At 46.3% G+C, this 18187-nt stretch overlaps 1 protein-coding gene across 1 annotated transcript in view; it reads right to left on the reverse strand.

Annotated features, from left to right (window-relative positions):
- ALOX5 (arachidonate 5-lipoxygenase) overlaps window positions 1–18187 on the reverse strand; it is a 50037-nt gene that overhangs the window by 21722 nt on the left and 10128 nt on the right. Inside the window, exons 3-4 of the mRNA XM_045438067.1 lie at window positions 17487–17568; window positions 6944–7066 (exon numbers count right to left, since the gene is read on the reverse strand). Coding sequence (XP_045294023.1) covers window positions 6944–7066; window positions 17487–17568 — 205 coding nt within the window. The remainder of the gene's footprint in view (window positions 1–6943; window positions 7067–17486; window positions 17569–18187) is intronic.

Genomic DNA, 18187 nt, shown 5'->3' on the forward strand with positions numbered 1-18187 from the left:
AGGAGCTCACTTAAATCTCTTAATTCTAGCAGCTAGGCCTCATCAGTCTCATCTTACAGAGAGGAAACCGAAACAGCTCTCCCAAGATGACAGCTAGAGTTTGAATCAACCCTGGTTGCCAGGCTCTAAATGAGGCAACCTTTTGCTTTGAAGGGTAACAAGTGATGGGTTGATACTTGTTACTGTAATTTTAATAGATGAGTAGATTTTTTTTCCCCCAGGAAAGCAAAGTACAACCACTTGCTGCTCTGAGTCAGGTCCAGAGACCAGCACGAGGGCTTGCTGGGAATGCAGACTCTCTCCCCACTCAGACGCCCTGATCAAAACCTGTGTCTACCAATGTCCCACACAGATCCACGTGCATGAGAATGCTTGAGAGAAGGTGTCTGGACTCCTGTTCCCTCACTGGGCAGCCTGGCTGATTGCTTGTCCTTACCACCTTAAGCAAGGATGGCTTGGGGCAGCTGCCCAGTGTCCAGGAGGAGCTCAGCTACTGTAGAATGAGCCTTGCAAAAACAGCCACATTCAGTTAAAACTGCACCTTCCTTTACTGAGTTTGTTTCATGGCAGGAGTTGGCGTTTTCTTTTTCTAGTCCCGGGGCAGGCTTGAGGTAGACGTGGGGGAGGGGCACAGGAAAAGAAAAGACAGGGACCACTGGTACTGAGAACAGTTCCAGGGTCCAGGCATACAGTAGGCACTCCATAAATGCCAGTGGAGCTAACTAAAGTGAAGAGCTGAGAAGGACACAGGGGAGTGAGGAAATAAGAAGGGGAAAGGTCCTCCTCCCACCTGTGCCCTGTGGGACACCTGCTCCGTGGGGTCTCCCGCCCAGAAAGGCAAGCCAGTCTGAGGAATTGGGAGAGCACAGGGGCCTTAAACAGATTTCTTTACACCAGGATTTCTCAAGGCCTAACAGTCCTGGAGAGCAGGGGTTCTTGGTGGTCCCCAGACCTACAGCATCAGCATGCATGGGACCTTGTTAAAAATGCAGATTCTTAGGCCCTGCCTCAGACCCCCTGAATCAGAAACTCTGGAGGTTGGGTCCAGAAATCCAGATTTTTAACAAGCTGCCCGCCCCCCCCCCCCGCCCCGAGAATTCTGCTGCAAGCTACGGTTTGAGAACCACTGCTGAAGACATTGCAAGGTCTTCCAAAGTAATCTGACGGCCGAACACACCCTTTTTTAGGGAAACCATACTTAATGCTTTGTTATGTCTTCTTTTATGATCCTTTTTAAAAAAAATTTTTTAAATTTATTTTTGAGAGAGTGCAAGCAGGGGGAGGGGCAGAGAGAGAGGGACAGAGGATCCAAAGCAGGCTCTGTACTGACAGCACAGAGCCCGGTGTGGGGCTTGAACTCATGAACTGCAAGATCATGACCCGAGCCAAAGTCGGACACTCAACCAACTGAGCCACCCAGGCGCCCCTTTTATGATCCATTTTTAACAACAACAACAACAACAACAACAAAATGCTACTTTAGCAAATATAATTGAAATTCCCCAGGTTGTCTGCCTTTTAGGTGGGAGGTCGCCCCCCCTCCACATTTCCCCAACATATTTATCTTCCAATGGGACGCATGTCTGATTGTCTAACAAAATTTGATAGAGGTAAACAGGGTTGATATATAGACGTCCAGACATCAGTTAGAACAAAATTTGATAGAGGTAAACAGGGTTGATATATAGACGTCCAGACACGGCTTTTAAAATTTCCCAGATCAGGGGCTTTTGGGTAGCATTTGTGAAGTTAACGGAAGAACACTATTTTCTATGAGTGCTTCGGTCACGTGGAGCCGACTTGTTTCTGAGCTGGGGTGACACTAAGAGGGCGTGGGGTCTTCTTCCTGCACAGAACCCATCACGGCTTTGGTTTCTGGAGAAATGAACGGCCCCACCCCAGGCCTCACCACCCTGCTCCCCCTCTTCCCTCCTGTGCTGGAACTCTGCCCCATCCACTCATCCCCTCTATCCCCTCTAGGCTCCTGACCTTCTTCATCTCAGACACCTGATCCCTTCTTTTCACCACCAACTCCCCTCAAGGAGCTGCCGTACATGTGATTTTGCCTGGTCTCCAAACAAACAGCAGAGACTTGTCTAGGGGGCCGGGAGCAGGGGGTAATGGGGTTACAGCTGTCAGACCACACTCCCCCCGGCCCCTCCCTGGCACAAAGCCTCTGGCCCTTGGCCCTGAGCCTGGACGGCACCTCCAGAGGCTGCCTGGGGCTTTCAACCTCAGCAATGCCCCTAAGCTGAACTCATCTACCCCCTGCTTCTTCCCCACCCCAGCTTCCCCTTTTTTTTTTTTTTTAAGTTTATTTATTTATTTTGAGAGAGAAAGAAAGCACAAGTAGGGGAGGGATAGAGAGAGGGAGAATCGCAAGCAGGCTCTGCGCTGCCAGCGCCGAGCCCAACGTGGAGCTCAAACTCAGGAACTGTGAGATCGTGACCTGAGCTGAAGTCGGTTGCTCAACCGACTGAGCCACCAAGGCGCCCCCGCCCCCTCATCAGCTTCCCTTTGTAACGATCACTCCATTTGCCCAATAACCCAGATGCACACGTCAAGGATGCCCTGGGTGCCCCCCTCAGTCTCTCCCCATTTTGATGAATTCCAACAAGATCCCGGGTCCATCCACACCACAGCCTGCATTCTTCCCTACTCTCCCACTCTCCGTCTTCAGTCAGCCCCTTCCCCGCCTCTGGGCTCTCTCATCGGGCCCTCAAAGGCTGCCAGGCCACACTTCTGCAACGTGGCTCTGACTTCTCGCCCATCTCCCTGTTTCTCACTGAGCACTGCAAATGCAGGTCCAGAGCAGTCCATGAAAGCTGTAACCATGCTGCCCCCGGCCCCCAGGAAGATGTCTGTGCTTACGGCGAGGTGCCCCTGTGACTTTGGGGACGCTCCTTCAAGGAGCTGCCTCCACCTGGTCTCATCTGGCAGGAAATGCACAGTGGGTAAGGGTCGAGCACCTTGGTCTTGGCACCAGGCTGGTCACCTCTCCCTGAACTCAGTCATATTTCTGCACTGTACTACCTTACCAGGAAGGAAGCTCTTTTTCTCAATTTCCTTTCAAGGTACATTCCCTTATCAGCCTGCCAACCTCCTGCAATCGAACTCCGGGGCTGCAAACAGTGAGTAAACATACAAGCTGCTCCTGCTTTGATGCCCCCAGGAAATGTCACAACTCACTCCGTCCTGTGAGCAGGCCCAGCCTCAGCTGACCTCTGCCCAGAGCTGACCCTGCCAGAGCATCCTTGTCCCATCCCTCTAGGCCCCTGCCTGTGTGCCTGGCCGGTGACAAGGCCAAGTCAGATGCCCTTCTACTGTGAAGCCTTCCTGGACTCCGTGACAAGGTAACACCAGACAGAGTGACGGTCCCTCTATGAGTCCTTGAGGGGAGAGGCCGATCTGAGGGCAGGTGCTCAGCCAGGTCCTGGCTGGCCTGACCCCATTATCAAAAATGGATGGAAATTAATGCTGTTTTTAGGGAGAAAATTCTCTATGCAGGGTTGACACATGGCCCCATTATATTCTCACAACGACCCCGAGTAGGAGCTGTGGGTGAGACACTGAGGCTCAGAGATGTTAGCTTCCCAAGATCACCTTCCACTGGCCTAGAGCCCTCTCCCATGCACCCCTCATCTCCCTGGGGTGGGGGTGGGGTGCTTTGAGCTACCTCCCTGAGGTCCAGTCCCCTTGGCTCAGGCTGTGCTCTCCTCGAATGCAGGGACACATCTCTTATCTCCTTCTTAGAACCTCATGGTCCTTAGCCAGCAGAAGTGAGGCTTAGCTGATGTGACCAGCTGTGCTGTACCAGGAGGGGCTGAGGGCCCATCTCAAGATTTCTTAGCTGTGTTCCTTCCAAACAGTCCATAGCTCAAGGGGCCAAGTTACATGGCAGAGGTGGAGAAAGGTGGGTCGATGTGTCATTGGAGAAACAGTGGTTTGTGTGGCCAGTGCTGGGGAGCACAGGGGAGGAGACCTCACTCAGGCCTAGGGGCTTCTAGGTGCTTCTTGGAGAAGGGTCACCTCATCCAGGTCCTTAAAAATGAGGAGTTGGATTTCTCCAGGCCAAGAAAGGAAGGATGGTATTCAAGGTGGAGGAAATAGCTCATGCAAAGCAAGGGCAAGAAGATGCCCTGAAAACTGGTGCTGGGCGCACATGGCTAAAGTGTCCTCTGCATCTGGGGGCAAGGGAGAGGGCAGGGGAGCTGGGCAGAGTGGTCTGGACTCTCGCCTGTAGTTGGGGTAATCCCTGAGGGATTTTAGATGGAGGAGTAAAAGAACTAGATTTGCCCTTATAGAAGGAGCCTCCAAAAAACTGTATGTGTGCTTGAGAACGAACTTCCAATTGCTGTGTGGGATGGATCCTGGGGAAGCAGGTCGAAGGATGTTCCTGAGTGTCCCGGGGAGAGATGACAGAGCTGGGAGGGAAGGAGATACACTCAGAGACCCCAGGAAATAGACGTGATCCCACATCCAATTGAGTGGAGGATGAGGCCAAGGGAGGCATTGAGGCCAGTGGTTTCAACCCTGACTGCACACTGGAATCCCCGCGGGAGCTTTTAAAATATAGGTAGAGGTGGGCTACAGATGCTGGTTTAACAGTTTGGGCAGGACAGGCTGGGCCGAGGCAGCATGGAAGTAATATTAAACACACTTCTAGGATGGGACATGTGAGAGAAGAAAGGTAATTGTGTGTGTGTGTGTGTGTGTGTGTGTGTGTGTGAGAGAGAGAGAGAGAGAGAGAGAAGCAGGCAGAGAGAGAGAGAGAGAGAGAGAGAGAGAGAGAGAGAAAGCCAGAGAGAGAGAGCCACCAGAGGGAGAGAAAGAAAGAGAGGACGAGAGAGAGAGAGAGAGAGAGAGAGAGAGAGAGAGAGAGTGTGTGTGTGTGTGAAGTGAGGGCCCATGAGGTGATAACAAAGGCCCCTGGGGGGTCAGAGGCCAGTGGGGTCAGACTCCCATTTTGACAGAGTTTACTGAGCACCTATTCTGTGGCAGCTGCTGTGCTAGGCTCCGGAGGTACAAAGATGACAATTAATTCCAGGAACACTGAGCAGACATAAGAAAGGCACAGCCTGGCCTTCACTCCACCCTCCATCCACCCACTCACCATCTATCCATCCACCCTCCAGGTATTTCTCCACCAACCGTCCACTCTCCTGCCCTCCTTCCATCATCCCTCCCTCCACCCTCCGTCCCTTCCTCTTTCCATCCACCCCTCCACCCAGCATCCATCCATCCATCCATCCAACCACCCACCATCACTCCGCCATCCATCACTTCACCATCACTAAGTAGAGGTGGGATGATTCCCCAAAGCAGTATCTTCTCCTCTGACCTCGCTGCCTCTCCATCCTTATCATTTTCTCTTCAAACTGCCCCTCTCAGAAGGGGTTTCTGTCCTGCTTGCACCATCCTGGTCAGGGCTCTGCCCTACCAAAGCCACCTGCCTTTGGGGATCCCTGGGTGGGAAATCAGATGTTTAATTGCCCTGATGTTTCCAGGGAACCAGATGTTGGGTACTACTGCATTACTAGTCCAGATGTTGGGTTTTAGTTTTTCTCCCCAGTTGGTCCCAACTGTAGCAGGGGAAAAAATCCCCAGCTTTGGACCCAAAGAGATCTGAATGCAAGTTCGGGTTTTGCTGATTTCTGCCTGAATGACCTTAGGCAAATTCCTTGACCTGGATCCAGGTTATTTACCTGGAAGCGTTCAAGAACAGTATCTACCTCCCAGCGTGGCTGTGAAAGTGAAAACAGATGATTCTAGTAGAAAATGCCCACATCTAAGAGCCCGGCCCTCGGCAGAGGCTTGCTAAGTGTTAGACTCCTATCACTTGTTCCCTCTCAGGCAGTCTGAGGGACACCAGTGCAAACGGCCTTGCTAATGTGAGGGGGTTCCCTACAGAGGCTGATGGTGAGGCTGTGTGTGTGTGTGTGTGTGTGTGTGTGTGTGTGTGTGTGTGTGTAGAGCGCTTCCAAAATGTCCAGAGGAAGAAGACTTTGGCACAGGCCTGAGTGTGGTCTCTTGTGCTTACCTTTCAGAAGTCTGACCAGAAGACGCCCTTCTCAAGGGGAGCACCTGGGCACTGAGCAAATGTCACCCCAGGATATGCCTACCTGAGGCCAGGGCCCCATCCTGGGAGACTCTCTTCCTGGCTGTGGGGCTGGCCTGGCACCAAGAAGTGCTGAAGCTCCACAGGGCATTCTATGGCTCCATCAGGTGGCAGAACCACAGATGGAGAGTTTTCTAGATTTGTATGCTTGTGGGAACTCCCCAGAGTGTCAAAGTACAACTTCAAAGGCTCCTCCACTAGCCCTGGGACGGGGCTGGGGCTCCCTGTTTTTAACAAGCACCCAAGGAGTCTCAGGGTTTGGCACACTTTAAAAGCCCTGCCGTTATTCAACTGCAAAGAAGGAGCACAGAACTTGGATCTCTGCCATTTATTAGCAGGGGCCACTGGGCAAGGTATGTGACTTCCTTATTCCTCAGATTCTTCAACTGCAAAGGGAGGATAATCGTGCCTACCTCAAGGGGTTGTTGTGACAGACAACCCGGGGGGATGGGTGTCAGCGATCAGCACAGGTGTGGTGGCCATTACTACCGCAGAGCCCTTCTATCCAGGGGACAGCGTGGACCCTCTCCAACCCCGAATCGGCTATAGGGGGATGAGATATGGGTGGGGTGGGCACTCCAGGTAAAGACCTCTACCTTGGGCTGACAACAGAGCTATGTTTGGTGTCTGGAGCCATCCAGGTTATAACTTTGTTTAGATACAGGCTACCCTGCGGTTGCACATCGGATACAATCAAGTGATTTGGGAAGACCAGCTGAGCTGCTCCCCAGCCCAGAGCTCCCACAAGGAAAGGACTGAGGGTTCCATCCGCGGCCCTGGCCTCTGGAGGGACTGCCCAGCATCCTTAGGTTCTTGGAAACTCACGCTTTGGAGTAGTTCAGAACAAAGTCCACACCCTTCTCACTATCAAACTGGATGTCTCGGGGTAGATCCTTGTGGTATTTGGCATCAATACTCAAGGGGAAGCCAGGGTTCCACTCCATCCATCTGAGCATGAATAAAAAGAAGAAAACTGTGTAAAATGCCTGGCCTTTGGGCTGGCCCCTCAGACTAAAGCCTGCCCCTGTGGTCTGAGGATATGCCCTCCGTCAGGCCGAGACGTTATAGCTGAGTGTGCATCCGTGACCTACTGGGACCCCCCACCGCCCCGGGGTCGGCAGTAGCCTGCTTTGCTGTGCCCTGAGCTTCACAGCAGGAGGTGTGAGGTCCCCTGAACCTGAGACTGGGCTCACAGCAGAGGAGTGGCGAGTGAAGTAGGTGTGCGCCACTGCGTAAAAGGAAGCTGAAAAGGAAGCATCAGAAGACCTCACGGATTTGACGGGACATTCAACTGCCTGTCTCCCTTGGCACAGAGTTGCCTTGCCGGTCACCGGAGGTAGAAAGGGTTGAGGCCGCTCCACTTCCAGGCTGAACTGAACAGCCAGTGTCCCACCAGCTCAGTCAACGTGCCCCTGGACTGTGTGTGGTGGCTGGGGAAAGGGGACAGTGGGCACGCCTTCCAAGTAAGGTGTCCAGGGCAGCACGGTGATTGGACTTCGGACACAGACTGCCGCCAGTGGCAGGTTTAGTGACTGTTAAAATCAAAATAGCTCCCCCCCAAGACAGGCCATGCACTGTATCCAGCCCACATTTTCAGATACCGGTGTCCTTGAAACTTATCCTGCAGCATTGGGCACTTACATTTTGTTTTTTAAATTTTGCTGTTTTCTTTCTTACGGCAAAACCAAAACTAACCCAAAGTGTCTGTTCCTTTAGGGCAGGGAAAACAATCTCGCATTTATTTAAAAATCAAAATTTACATTCTGGGTTAACAGCTTTTCACTTGTATTCCTAACTCTCCTTTTCTGAAACCTTTCTCACAACAGAAAGTAAAGCACTGAGAGCTGAGGTCATGAAAAAGTCTGGAGTCCCTTTAATATCATCTTGTGCTATTACTGTCCCAAAAATCCCCATGGTTTTTCATGCTGTCCTGTTGGCCAGGTAAGACTCCCACTGGGACCACAAGAGGCGAACAGGAGCTAGGTATGGTCGCCCGGAGCAAATGCATTTTGAAAAACATTTTCTGTTGCATGGCACTGTCATTTATCACTGTCGGTTTACTTACAGTATTCCATTTTCCTGGGCTTTAAGAAAATCTTCTCTATTTGTTGTTTGTATTAACACCAACGCTGATAAAATGTAGACAAGTGTACAACGTCAACTAATCTACTGATTTTTCCCCCTTTGTTTTAGAAAATAATTGATTTTCTTGGAACCTCCTGCCCCACTGCTGTCCCCCCCACCTCCTGAAGGTGGCAGCACTAATGGATGGACGCGCCCACCTTCCGTGGTCTGGAGACTACCGCCTCTCAGTGCGTGGAGACTGTGCAGTTCGCCAGCTCTCCAGCAGACGCCTGTGTCCCTTCCAGTGCAGGCCACTGCTACCTGAGACAGCTGACAGGCTGACCTGCACAGGGGCCAAAGATCTTCGTGCCCGTAGATAAATAGGCAAAGAAAAAAAAATCACACTCCACAGGGAGTTGAACACGTCAGGCAGAAGAAATGAAGATGCAAAAAAGACATTTAATTTCTTTTTTTAAAGACATTTAATTTCTTAAAAAAAGAAGTGTTAAAGAGATACAGTAGAATATAAAAAGATTTTCTTTTTTTTTCCTTTTTTAAAAGTAGACCCCATGCCCAACGTGGGTCTTGAACTCACAACCCTGAGATCAAGAGTCAGATGCTCTATGGACTGAGCCAGCTGGGTGCCCCTAAAAAGACCTTCTGCAGCCACAAAACATGATTTCTGAATTGAAAATTCAACAGAGAAATGGGAAAAGAGAAGAGTCACTGTGAGATCTAACTTGTTTCCTGCACAAAATGTATTCATTAAGGAAGTAATTACTGAACACCTGTCAGTGCCAGGCACTGCTCTGTACAAAATGGAAGAAAACATAACACAAATACAGAGCAAAAACACAAAGAAATGGAAGCCATGATGGAGATTACGGAGGGCACTTGTTGTGATGAGCACCGGGTGTTTTATGGAAGTGATGAATACTGTATACCTAAAACAAATATGACACTGTATGTTAACTAACTGGAATTAAAATAAAAACTTTAAAGGAAAAGAAAACACAAGAGACATGAAAGGCAGACCTAGAAGATTTAATATGCAGAGACTAAGAAGTCCAAAAGGAGAGAGAGGAATATAGAGAGAAGTGAAAATCAAGAAATAAGAGAAAAACTTTCTTAAGTTGAAAGGACCTCAATTTTCTGAGTAAGTCCTAGGTAGAAAGAAAGGGGAAAAGGGCATGTATAGATATATACTTATTAAATATTAAAATGTCAAAGAGAGAGAAGACTGTGGGGGTAGGGGGAGAAAGAGGGAGGGAAACAGAGAAAGTAGGGAGGGGGAGAGGGAAGGAGGGAGGGGATGGAAGGGAGAAGGGAAGGAAAAAGAAGTGTGGGGAGAGAGGGGAGGGAGGGGAGAGGGAGGGGGAGAGAGAAGGGAGGGAAAGGGAAAGGGGAGGGAGGGAGAGGGGGAGGTGGAGAGGAAGGGAGGTGGAGAGGAGAGGAAGGAGGAGGGGGAGGGAGGGGGAGAGGAGAAGTGGAGAAGGGAGGAAGGAGGAGGAAGGAGGGGGAGAGGGGAGGGCGGAAGAGGGGGGAGAGGGAGAGGAGGAAGGAGGCACACAGAGACCAAACAACAGGATGCAGTAAGTGGGAGTGGAGCTCAGAAACTGGCTTCAGAGCCCATGCACATCCCACCAGGCTGTGCCAGCTCTGTGTGCTATGGGCATCATCCCTGGGCAGTAGGAAGGAGTGTGTTATGTAATAAGTGACACCGGGATGTTTGACCCCCTACTTCACATCATGTATAAAAATACATGGCAGGTGAGTTAAAAGCCTAATGTTAAAAAACAAAATTGTAAAAGTTAGACAAAAATATAGGTATATTTATGTAACACTGGGGTGGGGAGGGCCTTGTTACGTAAAGCAGGAAACCCAAAAGTTATAAAGGAAAACCAATACATATAGTTAAGAAAATAAAGAATTAAAATCTGCGACACAAGCAACAGTAGACAAATGACATATACCATACTCATAACGAAAAGGTGCTATCCGAACACACAAAGGGCTCCTTTAGATGAATAATAACAAGGACACAGAAAAATGAAGCATATAAATAGACAATTCAAAGAAGAGACAATGCACAGAGGCTTAACTCACCAGTGGTCAGGGGAATGCAGATTAAAACAACCACGGGGTCCAATTTAGGGGTTTTTAGATTGTCAAAAATATAAAAGATTGACATGATCAGGTATGTCATATATATACATATACAACTGGAAAATTGAACCAAAAATTACTATAACATTGTGAGAAAGGATTTTTGTTAGTACTTTTAAAAATGAAACTGCTAATTTGACCCAGCAAGGTGAGTTCTGGAAATTGACAGTAATGAAATCACCAGGACATCAAGCTGCTTGTATGAGGTTGCCTCCTGCCACACTGTTGGTAATGCCAAATACACACACACACACACACACACACACACACACACACACACATGAAGCAAACAACAGGGGAATGGCTGAATTCACATACAGCGAGAAATATGTGGCAATGTAAGAATGAGGAAATCAATGAGATACTATTTCAGACACATCAGACCGACACCAATGAGAATGTCTCAAGATGCAAAGTGTGTCAATGATGTAGGGAAAGTGCAACACTAAGAAACAGCTGCTAGGGGTGAAAACTGGCAGAACCCCTTTGGAATACCAGTGGCGATATCTAGAAAACTCACAGTGTGGTCTGCTATCCTGCAGGTCTACTTCTAAGAATATTCCCTAGAGAAATTCTTCCATAAGAGCACCAGGAGACAGATGAGAGAGCTCACTCTGGTGTGGCTTGTGACAGCCAGATATTAAAGACGGTCTACATGTCCATCAGCAGGAGAGTGGGTGAGCCTGGTGGTTTGTTCGTGCAATGGTGTGCTATACAGGAGCTAAGTGAATGGATGACACCTGTCTGTGTCAACCGGCTGCCCTTCAAAACAGAATGACGAGTGAAAAAAAGCAAGTCACAAAATGATCAAACGCTGTAGGTTACAAACCACTACTCTATCCGCTGCTGTGTGTGCGTGCACACCAGCCAGGTGCATACGGTCACAGTGAGAATGGGGTCAGGGCGTTATGACCTGCGTGGGCTTCTCCACTTCCCTGCCAGGCTGACTGAGGGACGAAGGCCAGCTGGGCTTGCAGCTCCCTGACAGATTGGTGACTATTCTTACTTTACTTCCAACTCTCATCTGGAAGCTCGAGAGTTCGTGTGAAAGAGGAACTCCTAGATTATGCAGACGGTGCAAAGTTCAGTGCTTCCTGAACGGAAGCAGAGGAGGGCGTCTGAAGAGGGCAGATGAGTGGAAGGAGGAAGAAACAATGACGATTAGATCTAAGAAGAGGGATAACTATTTCACTGGAAAAGCCCTTGGCCCCATCTCCCTAGACCCTGTCAAAGCCCTGTCCCTGTGAAACAAACACACCACTGAATCCACTGCTCCCTAATAAAGGGGTACTTCCCAAAGGGTGCTCCACAGAGTACTTGTTCTGTGAGATGTTAAGAATTGTACATCCAACTCTCTTGGGAAACACTGGGTGGGAAAAAAAAATTAACCACAGCCCACTACCACAGAACTTCTCAGAATTCTCACTGCTTATGTGCATCGGGAACCTCCAGGAGGAGGAGGTGATGAACAGTTTCCCAAACTTGTCTCACCACGGGGAGAAAGTTATGGGGCCGCTGCTCCAGGGCACACTTTGGAAAATACTGCGTTAAGACAACATGCCTGTAAGACTAATTTATCAGCCATTAACATCTTAGTCTGAATGACAGTGGAACTGATAAAACTTCCTGTCCAGTCTCCTAACAGGACACAAACTAGCCTGATTCTCTGAAAGCTGTTTAATGTCACTGCAAACTAGGATTCCTTCTTTCCACAAGGCCAAACGCACATGGGATGCTCACTGTAGGGGCTCTGACACAGGTGGCTGAAGTGCGGAGGAAAGCTGACGAAGGAGCTCAGAAATAACAATGTTTTAAGATGGGAATGGTGGTGCAGAGCTTTCGGACAACGCCTTGTGCACTGCACCAAACACAAAAGTCCCAGAACGCATCACACGGTGTCTGAGCCAAGAGGCTCACACACGAAAGTTTTAAAATAAACTACAAATTCATAAATCTTTAACATTACTCAAGTATAATCAGAGTACCCTCTTTCACCTGATATAAAGATATAAAAATTTTATTTTAAAATTTTATTATGAAATCAAACATATAAACACATGTATGTATGTGTGGATATGTATATGTATGCACACACATGGAGAAAAATGCACAAAACATCTGTATAACCAACATCCAGATCAAGAATCAGAACGTTACCAGTATCCCCACACCGCACCTGCTTTCCCGCTTAGCCTCCCCTGATCACCGTCCTCCCTTTTATGAGAATCATTTCCTTGCTGTTGTCTATTGTCCCACTGCTATGTAACTGTCCCTAAACAACAGACTTCCAAACTCTATGGATTGGTCAGACACGGTGTGCCTCACTTCCGGTATCCAACACTGTACTTGTGAGGTTTGCCTATGTTGCTCTGCATAGCAGCAGGTCATTGACTGCCCTTCTTTTGCTTTATTGGATTAAAAAAGCCTGACATACTGCATACTCTTTGTAGGAAGTTACACCATAGAGACATACGTGGAAAGGTGTCATGGTCATCACTCCCCAAGAGCCTCGCCATAGCCCAGGTAACCATGCTGACTGGTTAGCATGAGTCCATCCATTCTTCTCCCTTGGAAGGAGTCACAGACTCAAGGTCTACAAAGGCCAGAGTAGGACCTGAAAGATGCCTTGACACAGACAGCGGACAGGTATTGGACTGAGGAAACCTGGGCCCTGTTTACTCAGAACTCCACAGCGACCATGAAACAAATTTATAGGCTGGATATAGCCCACTGACCACCGTTTTCCAGATGAGCGCTCTAGATCATGTGCTATTTCCCAAAACAGCTATATTGAGTTGTAATTTACATACAATAAAATTCACCCCTTAAAAGCATCCGATGAAGTTTTTTAGTGTACTTACAGAATTGTGCAGGCTTCACCGAAGTCTAATTTGGGGATATTTTCACCCCAAAAAGAAACCTTGTGCCCATTAATAGTCACTGTCTGTGTCCATCCCCAACTTCCAGTCCTGGGCAACCAACAGTCTACTAATCTGTGTCCACAGACTTGCCTGTTCCAGACATTTCATAAAATAGAATCATACAGTATGTGGTGTTTTGTAAATGACTTTCCTCTTTAGCATAATGTTTTTGAGGTTCATGCATGGTTTAGTATGTAGCCATAGTTCATTCTTTTTAATGCTAAATAACATTCCATTATATGAATATACCACATTTTGTTTATCCGTTCATCAGGTAATGGAATTTATGTTGTTTCCACCTTTGGGCTATTATAAGTGATGTTGCTATGAATATTGATATAAAGCTTGTGTGTGTGTGTGTGTGTGTGTGTGTGTGTGTGTGTAGAAACCTATTTTCATTACTCTTGTGTAGCCACCATGCACAATAAGAAAAAAGGGATAGAGCTGCTAGCACGAAGTCTGTCCAAGATTTGAGAAGCTGTGGGGCACCTGGGTGGCTCATTTGGCTGAACATCTGACTCTTGATTTTGGCTCAGGTCATGATCCCAGGGTCGTGGGATCGAGTGCCATGTCGGGCTCTATGCTGAGTGAGAAGCCTGCTTAAGATTCTTCCCCTCTCCCTCTGCCCCACTTCCCTGACTTCCCCCTCTCTCTCTAAAAAATAAAAAAAAAAAAAAAATTAAAAAAGGTTTGAGAAACTGCTAACCTGTTTTTCAAGGTGGCTGTACCATTTTATATTCTACCAAAAATGTTTGAGGGCTCCAGTTTCTCTTTTTAATTCTAGTCATCCTAGCGGGTGTGACGTGGTATCCCACTGTGATTTTGATTTTTGCACTTTCCTGACGATTAATGATGTTGAGCATCCTTTCAAATGCTTGTGGGCCATATATTTCCTCTGGAGAAGTGCTTCTTCATTTTTTTATGGCCAAAATATTTTCCATGTATAGACATACCGCATTTTATTTACAGATTCATCAGTTAATGGGCATCTGGGTTGTATTCACCTTTGGTTCTTATGGATAATGTAAACATTCATATACAAGTTTGTGTGCGGACATATATTTTCGTTTTCTTAGGCATATGCCTAGATGTGGAACTGCTGGATTATCTAGTAACTCTTGATTTAACAACTTGAGTAACTACTAGACTGTTTTCCAAAGCAGCTGCACATTTTACATTCCTACCAGGAGTGTATGAAGGTTCTGATTTCTCCACATCCTCACAACTCTTGTTATTATCTGACTTTCATAGTAAATGTGAAGTGGTAATGATTTGCATTTCCCTAGTGAATAATGATGTCAAGCATCTTTTCATGGACTTATTGATCATGTATATATCTTCCTTGGAGAAATGTCTATTCAGATCCTTCTCTATTTTTAAGTTGGATTATTTGTCTTTATCATTGATTCGTAAGAGCTCTTTATATATTCTGGATACAAGTCCCTTATCAGATCCATGATTTACAAATATTTCATCCCATGCTGTGAGTTGTCTTTTCACTTTCTTGATGGTATCCTTCAAAGCACAAAAGTTAAAATTTGATAACATGAGCTTATCTATTTTTCCTTTGTTGTGTAAGCTTTTGTTGTCATATCTAAAAATACTTTGCCAATGCAAGGCCATGAAAGTTTACCCCTGTCTTTAGTTTTAGCTCTTACATTTAAGTATTTGATCCACTTTAAGTTAATTTTTGTACGTGGGGTAAGGGTCCAATTTCATTCTTTTGCATGTGACTGGTCAGTTGTCCCAACACCATTTGTTGAAAAGACTATTCTTTCTCCATTGAATTGTCTTGCTGCCTCTGTTGAAAATTAACTGACCATAAATGCAAGGGCTAACTTCTGGACTCTCAATTCTATTTAATTTCTCTATATATCTAACCTTATGCCAATACCACAATTGTTTTAATTACCACAGCAGTGTAGTAATTCTGATATTGCAAGTGTGAGTTCCCCAAGTTTTTTTTTCAAGATTATTTTGACTATTATGGGTTCCTTGCATTTCCTTATGATTTTTAGGATCATCTTGTCAATTTCTGCAAAAAAGTTAGCTGAGACTTTGATAGGGATTGTGTTAAATATGCACACTGCTTTGGGGAGTACTGCTATTTTTATAATATTAAGTCCTCTGGTCCGTGAATGTAAGATGTCTTTCACCTTATTTAGGTCTTCTTTAATTACTTTCAACAACGTTTTGTAGTTTTCATTGTGTAAGTCTTAGACTTCTTTTGCTAAGTTTATTCATAAATATTTTATTCCTTTTGATGTTACTGCACATGGAACTGTTTTGTTATCTTTATTTTCAGATTGATTATTAGCATACAGAAACACAACTGAATTGTGTATATTGATCTTTTATCCTGCAACCTTGCTGGGTTATCAGTTCCAATATTTTTTTTTGGTGAACGTTTTAGGATTTTCTACATACGAGATCATTTCATCTGTGAATGGCAGTGGTTTTACTTATCGCTCTTTAACGTGGGTGCCCTTTCTCTCCTCTTGCCTAATTGCCCTGGCTAGAATCTCCAGTACAATGTTACACAGAAGTGGCAAAAGCTGACATCCTTATCTTGTTCCTGGATCTTAGGAGGAAAGCATGTAGTCATTTCCCATTAAGAATGATATGAACCGGGGACACCTACCCAGCTCCACTGACTGAGTGGAGCTTCCGACTTCAGTTCAGGTCACAACCTCACAGTTCGTGAGTTCAAGCCCCACATTGGGCTCTGTGCTGATACCTCAGAGCCTGGAGCCTGTTTTGGATTCTGTGTCTCCCTTTCTCTCTGCCCCTCCCCCCACTCGCACTCTGTCTCTCTCTCTTTCAAAAATAAATAAATGTTAAAAAAAATGATATTAATTGTAAGGTTTTTTATAGGTGCCCTTTACCAGGTTGAGAAATTTCTGTTTAATTCCTATTTTTTTTAGCATTATTCAATCATGAAAGAATGTTGGATTTTGTCAAATGCACTCTTATATGTCTTTTGAGATGCTCATGTGTTTCTTTGTTCTTTACTGATATGGTGCATTACATTAATTGATTTTTAGATATTAAACCAACCTTGCACACTTGGGATAAATCCTATATTGTATCATATCTTTTACACGCTGTTGCATCCAGTTTGCTAGTATTTTGTTGAAAATGCTTACATCTATATCCATAAGAGACATTGGTGTATAGTTTTTTTACGATGTCTTTGCCTGATTTTGGTATAACACTGATCTCATTCAATGCACTGGGATGTGTTCCCTCCTCTTGCATTTTCTGGAAGAGCTTATGCAGGATTGGTACTAATTCTTTAAGCATTTGGTAGAATTAATCAGTGAGGTCATCTGGGCCTAGGATTTTCTTTGTGGGAAGTTTCAAAATTACTGATTCGACCTTTTGGCTTGTGATTGTTCTATTCAAATTATTTATTCTTTTTTTTATTTTTATTTATTTTTTTTTAATTTTTTTTTCAACGTTTATTTATTTTTGGGACAAAGAGAGACAGAGCATGAATGGGGGAGGGGCAGAGAGAGAGGGAGACACAGAATCAGAAACAGGCTCCAGGCTCTGAGCCATCAGCCCAGAGCCTGACGCGGGGCTCGAACTCACGGACCGTGAGATCGTGACCTGGCTGAAGTCGGACGCTCAACCGACTGCGCCACCCAGGCGCTCCAATCAAATTATTTATTCTTAAGTCAGTTTTGGTCATTCCTATCTTTCTAGGACTTCTCCATTTCACTCAAGTTATCTAATTTGTTGGTATACAACTGTCCATAGTATTCCCTTTTATACATTTTTAATTTGTGTGAGGTGGGTACTGATGCTCCCTCTCTCCTACTTTAAAAAATTTGAGTTCTCTCACTCTTTTTTTCTTGGTCTGTTAGCTAAAGATTTGCCAATTTTTTGGAGATTATTTATCACTTTTATAATAGAATTATTACCAGAAGACACAAAAAGTGAGAGGGTAATCACTACAATAGGAGGTGAAAGAACATTAATGTAAATCCGCGCTTTTGCTGCCCCATTCCCCCTAGATGCTGATATGGTTTCCCCACAGTTTTCTCCATAATGCACTTTACCATCTCTGCCTGGACAGTGGAGGTCAAGTGGATCTTGGGGATCGAGGAGCACTACAGGGCACTGGTGGCCTGGCCATTGCTTACCAGCAGTGGTCAGCCATCCGCTGTGGGCAGAGTTCATTCAGGGCTGTCTGCTCTGACGTCATAACTCACCGATACTGTTTTTGCCGTGTTTCCAGCTCTTTACGTCTGTGCTGCTTGAGAATGTGAATTTGGTCATCGCAGGCCAACTTTGCTGTGAGGAAAGGACAGGTGTGAGAAGAGCCACAGGAAGAACGGTAACAACGTCCAATATTCAGGTTTCCCTCACACACCTGCCCATGCATCATCTTTATATGCATCATCTCATTTAAGCCTCTGAGCACTTCCCCAGTTCATGTGTAGGAAACTGGGGCTTAGGGAGGTTGAATAGCTTTGCCTTTGAACTTTGCCCAAGGTCACGCACCGAATGAGTGGATTTTCAGCACAAGACTCATATCCATGCTCTTAGCCTATTATAAAAGACAAATCCAGTGTCCCCTCTTACTGCCTGCTCATTCGGCAAGCTGGGGGCCCTGCACCTTGGAGCTCTGAGAATCATGTCCACATACATGAGCCAGGCTTCGTGGTCATCAGGATTTATGGGGGCAGGCCAATGATTCTCTGGAAGGTACAGTGTATGTAGCAAGTTGCCTTAGCTTCCCCACATGTAAAATGGGTATGATAATGCCAATGTCAGGGTTATGGTAGGGATTTAGTGAGCACTTCACACAATGCTTGGCACCCAGTAAGTGGGAACAATGACTAACATTATTGTCCTTACAATCATGATGGATCTAGGCTTCCTCTTCCTCCCCCTAAGCCCAGATTCAAAG

The sequence above is a fragment of the Leopardus geoffroyi genome, chromosome D2, assembly GCF_018350155.1.
Source record: "Leopardus geoffroyi isolate Oge1 chromosome D2, O.geoffroyi_Oge1_pat1.0, whole genome shotgun sequence".
NCBI classification, from domain to species: Eukaryota; Metazoa; Chordata; class Mammalia; order Carnivora; family Felidae; genus Leopardus; species Leopardus geoffroyi.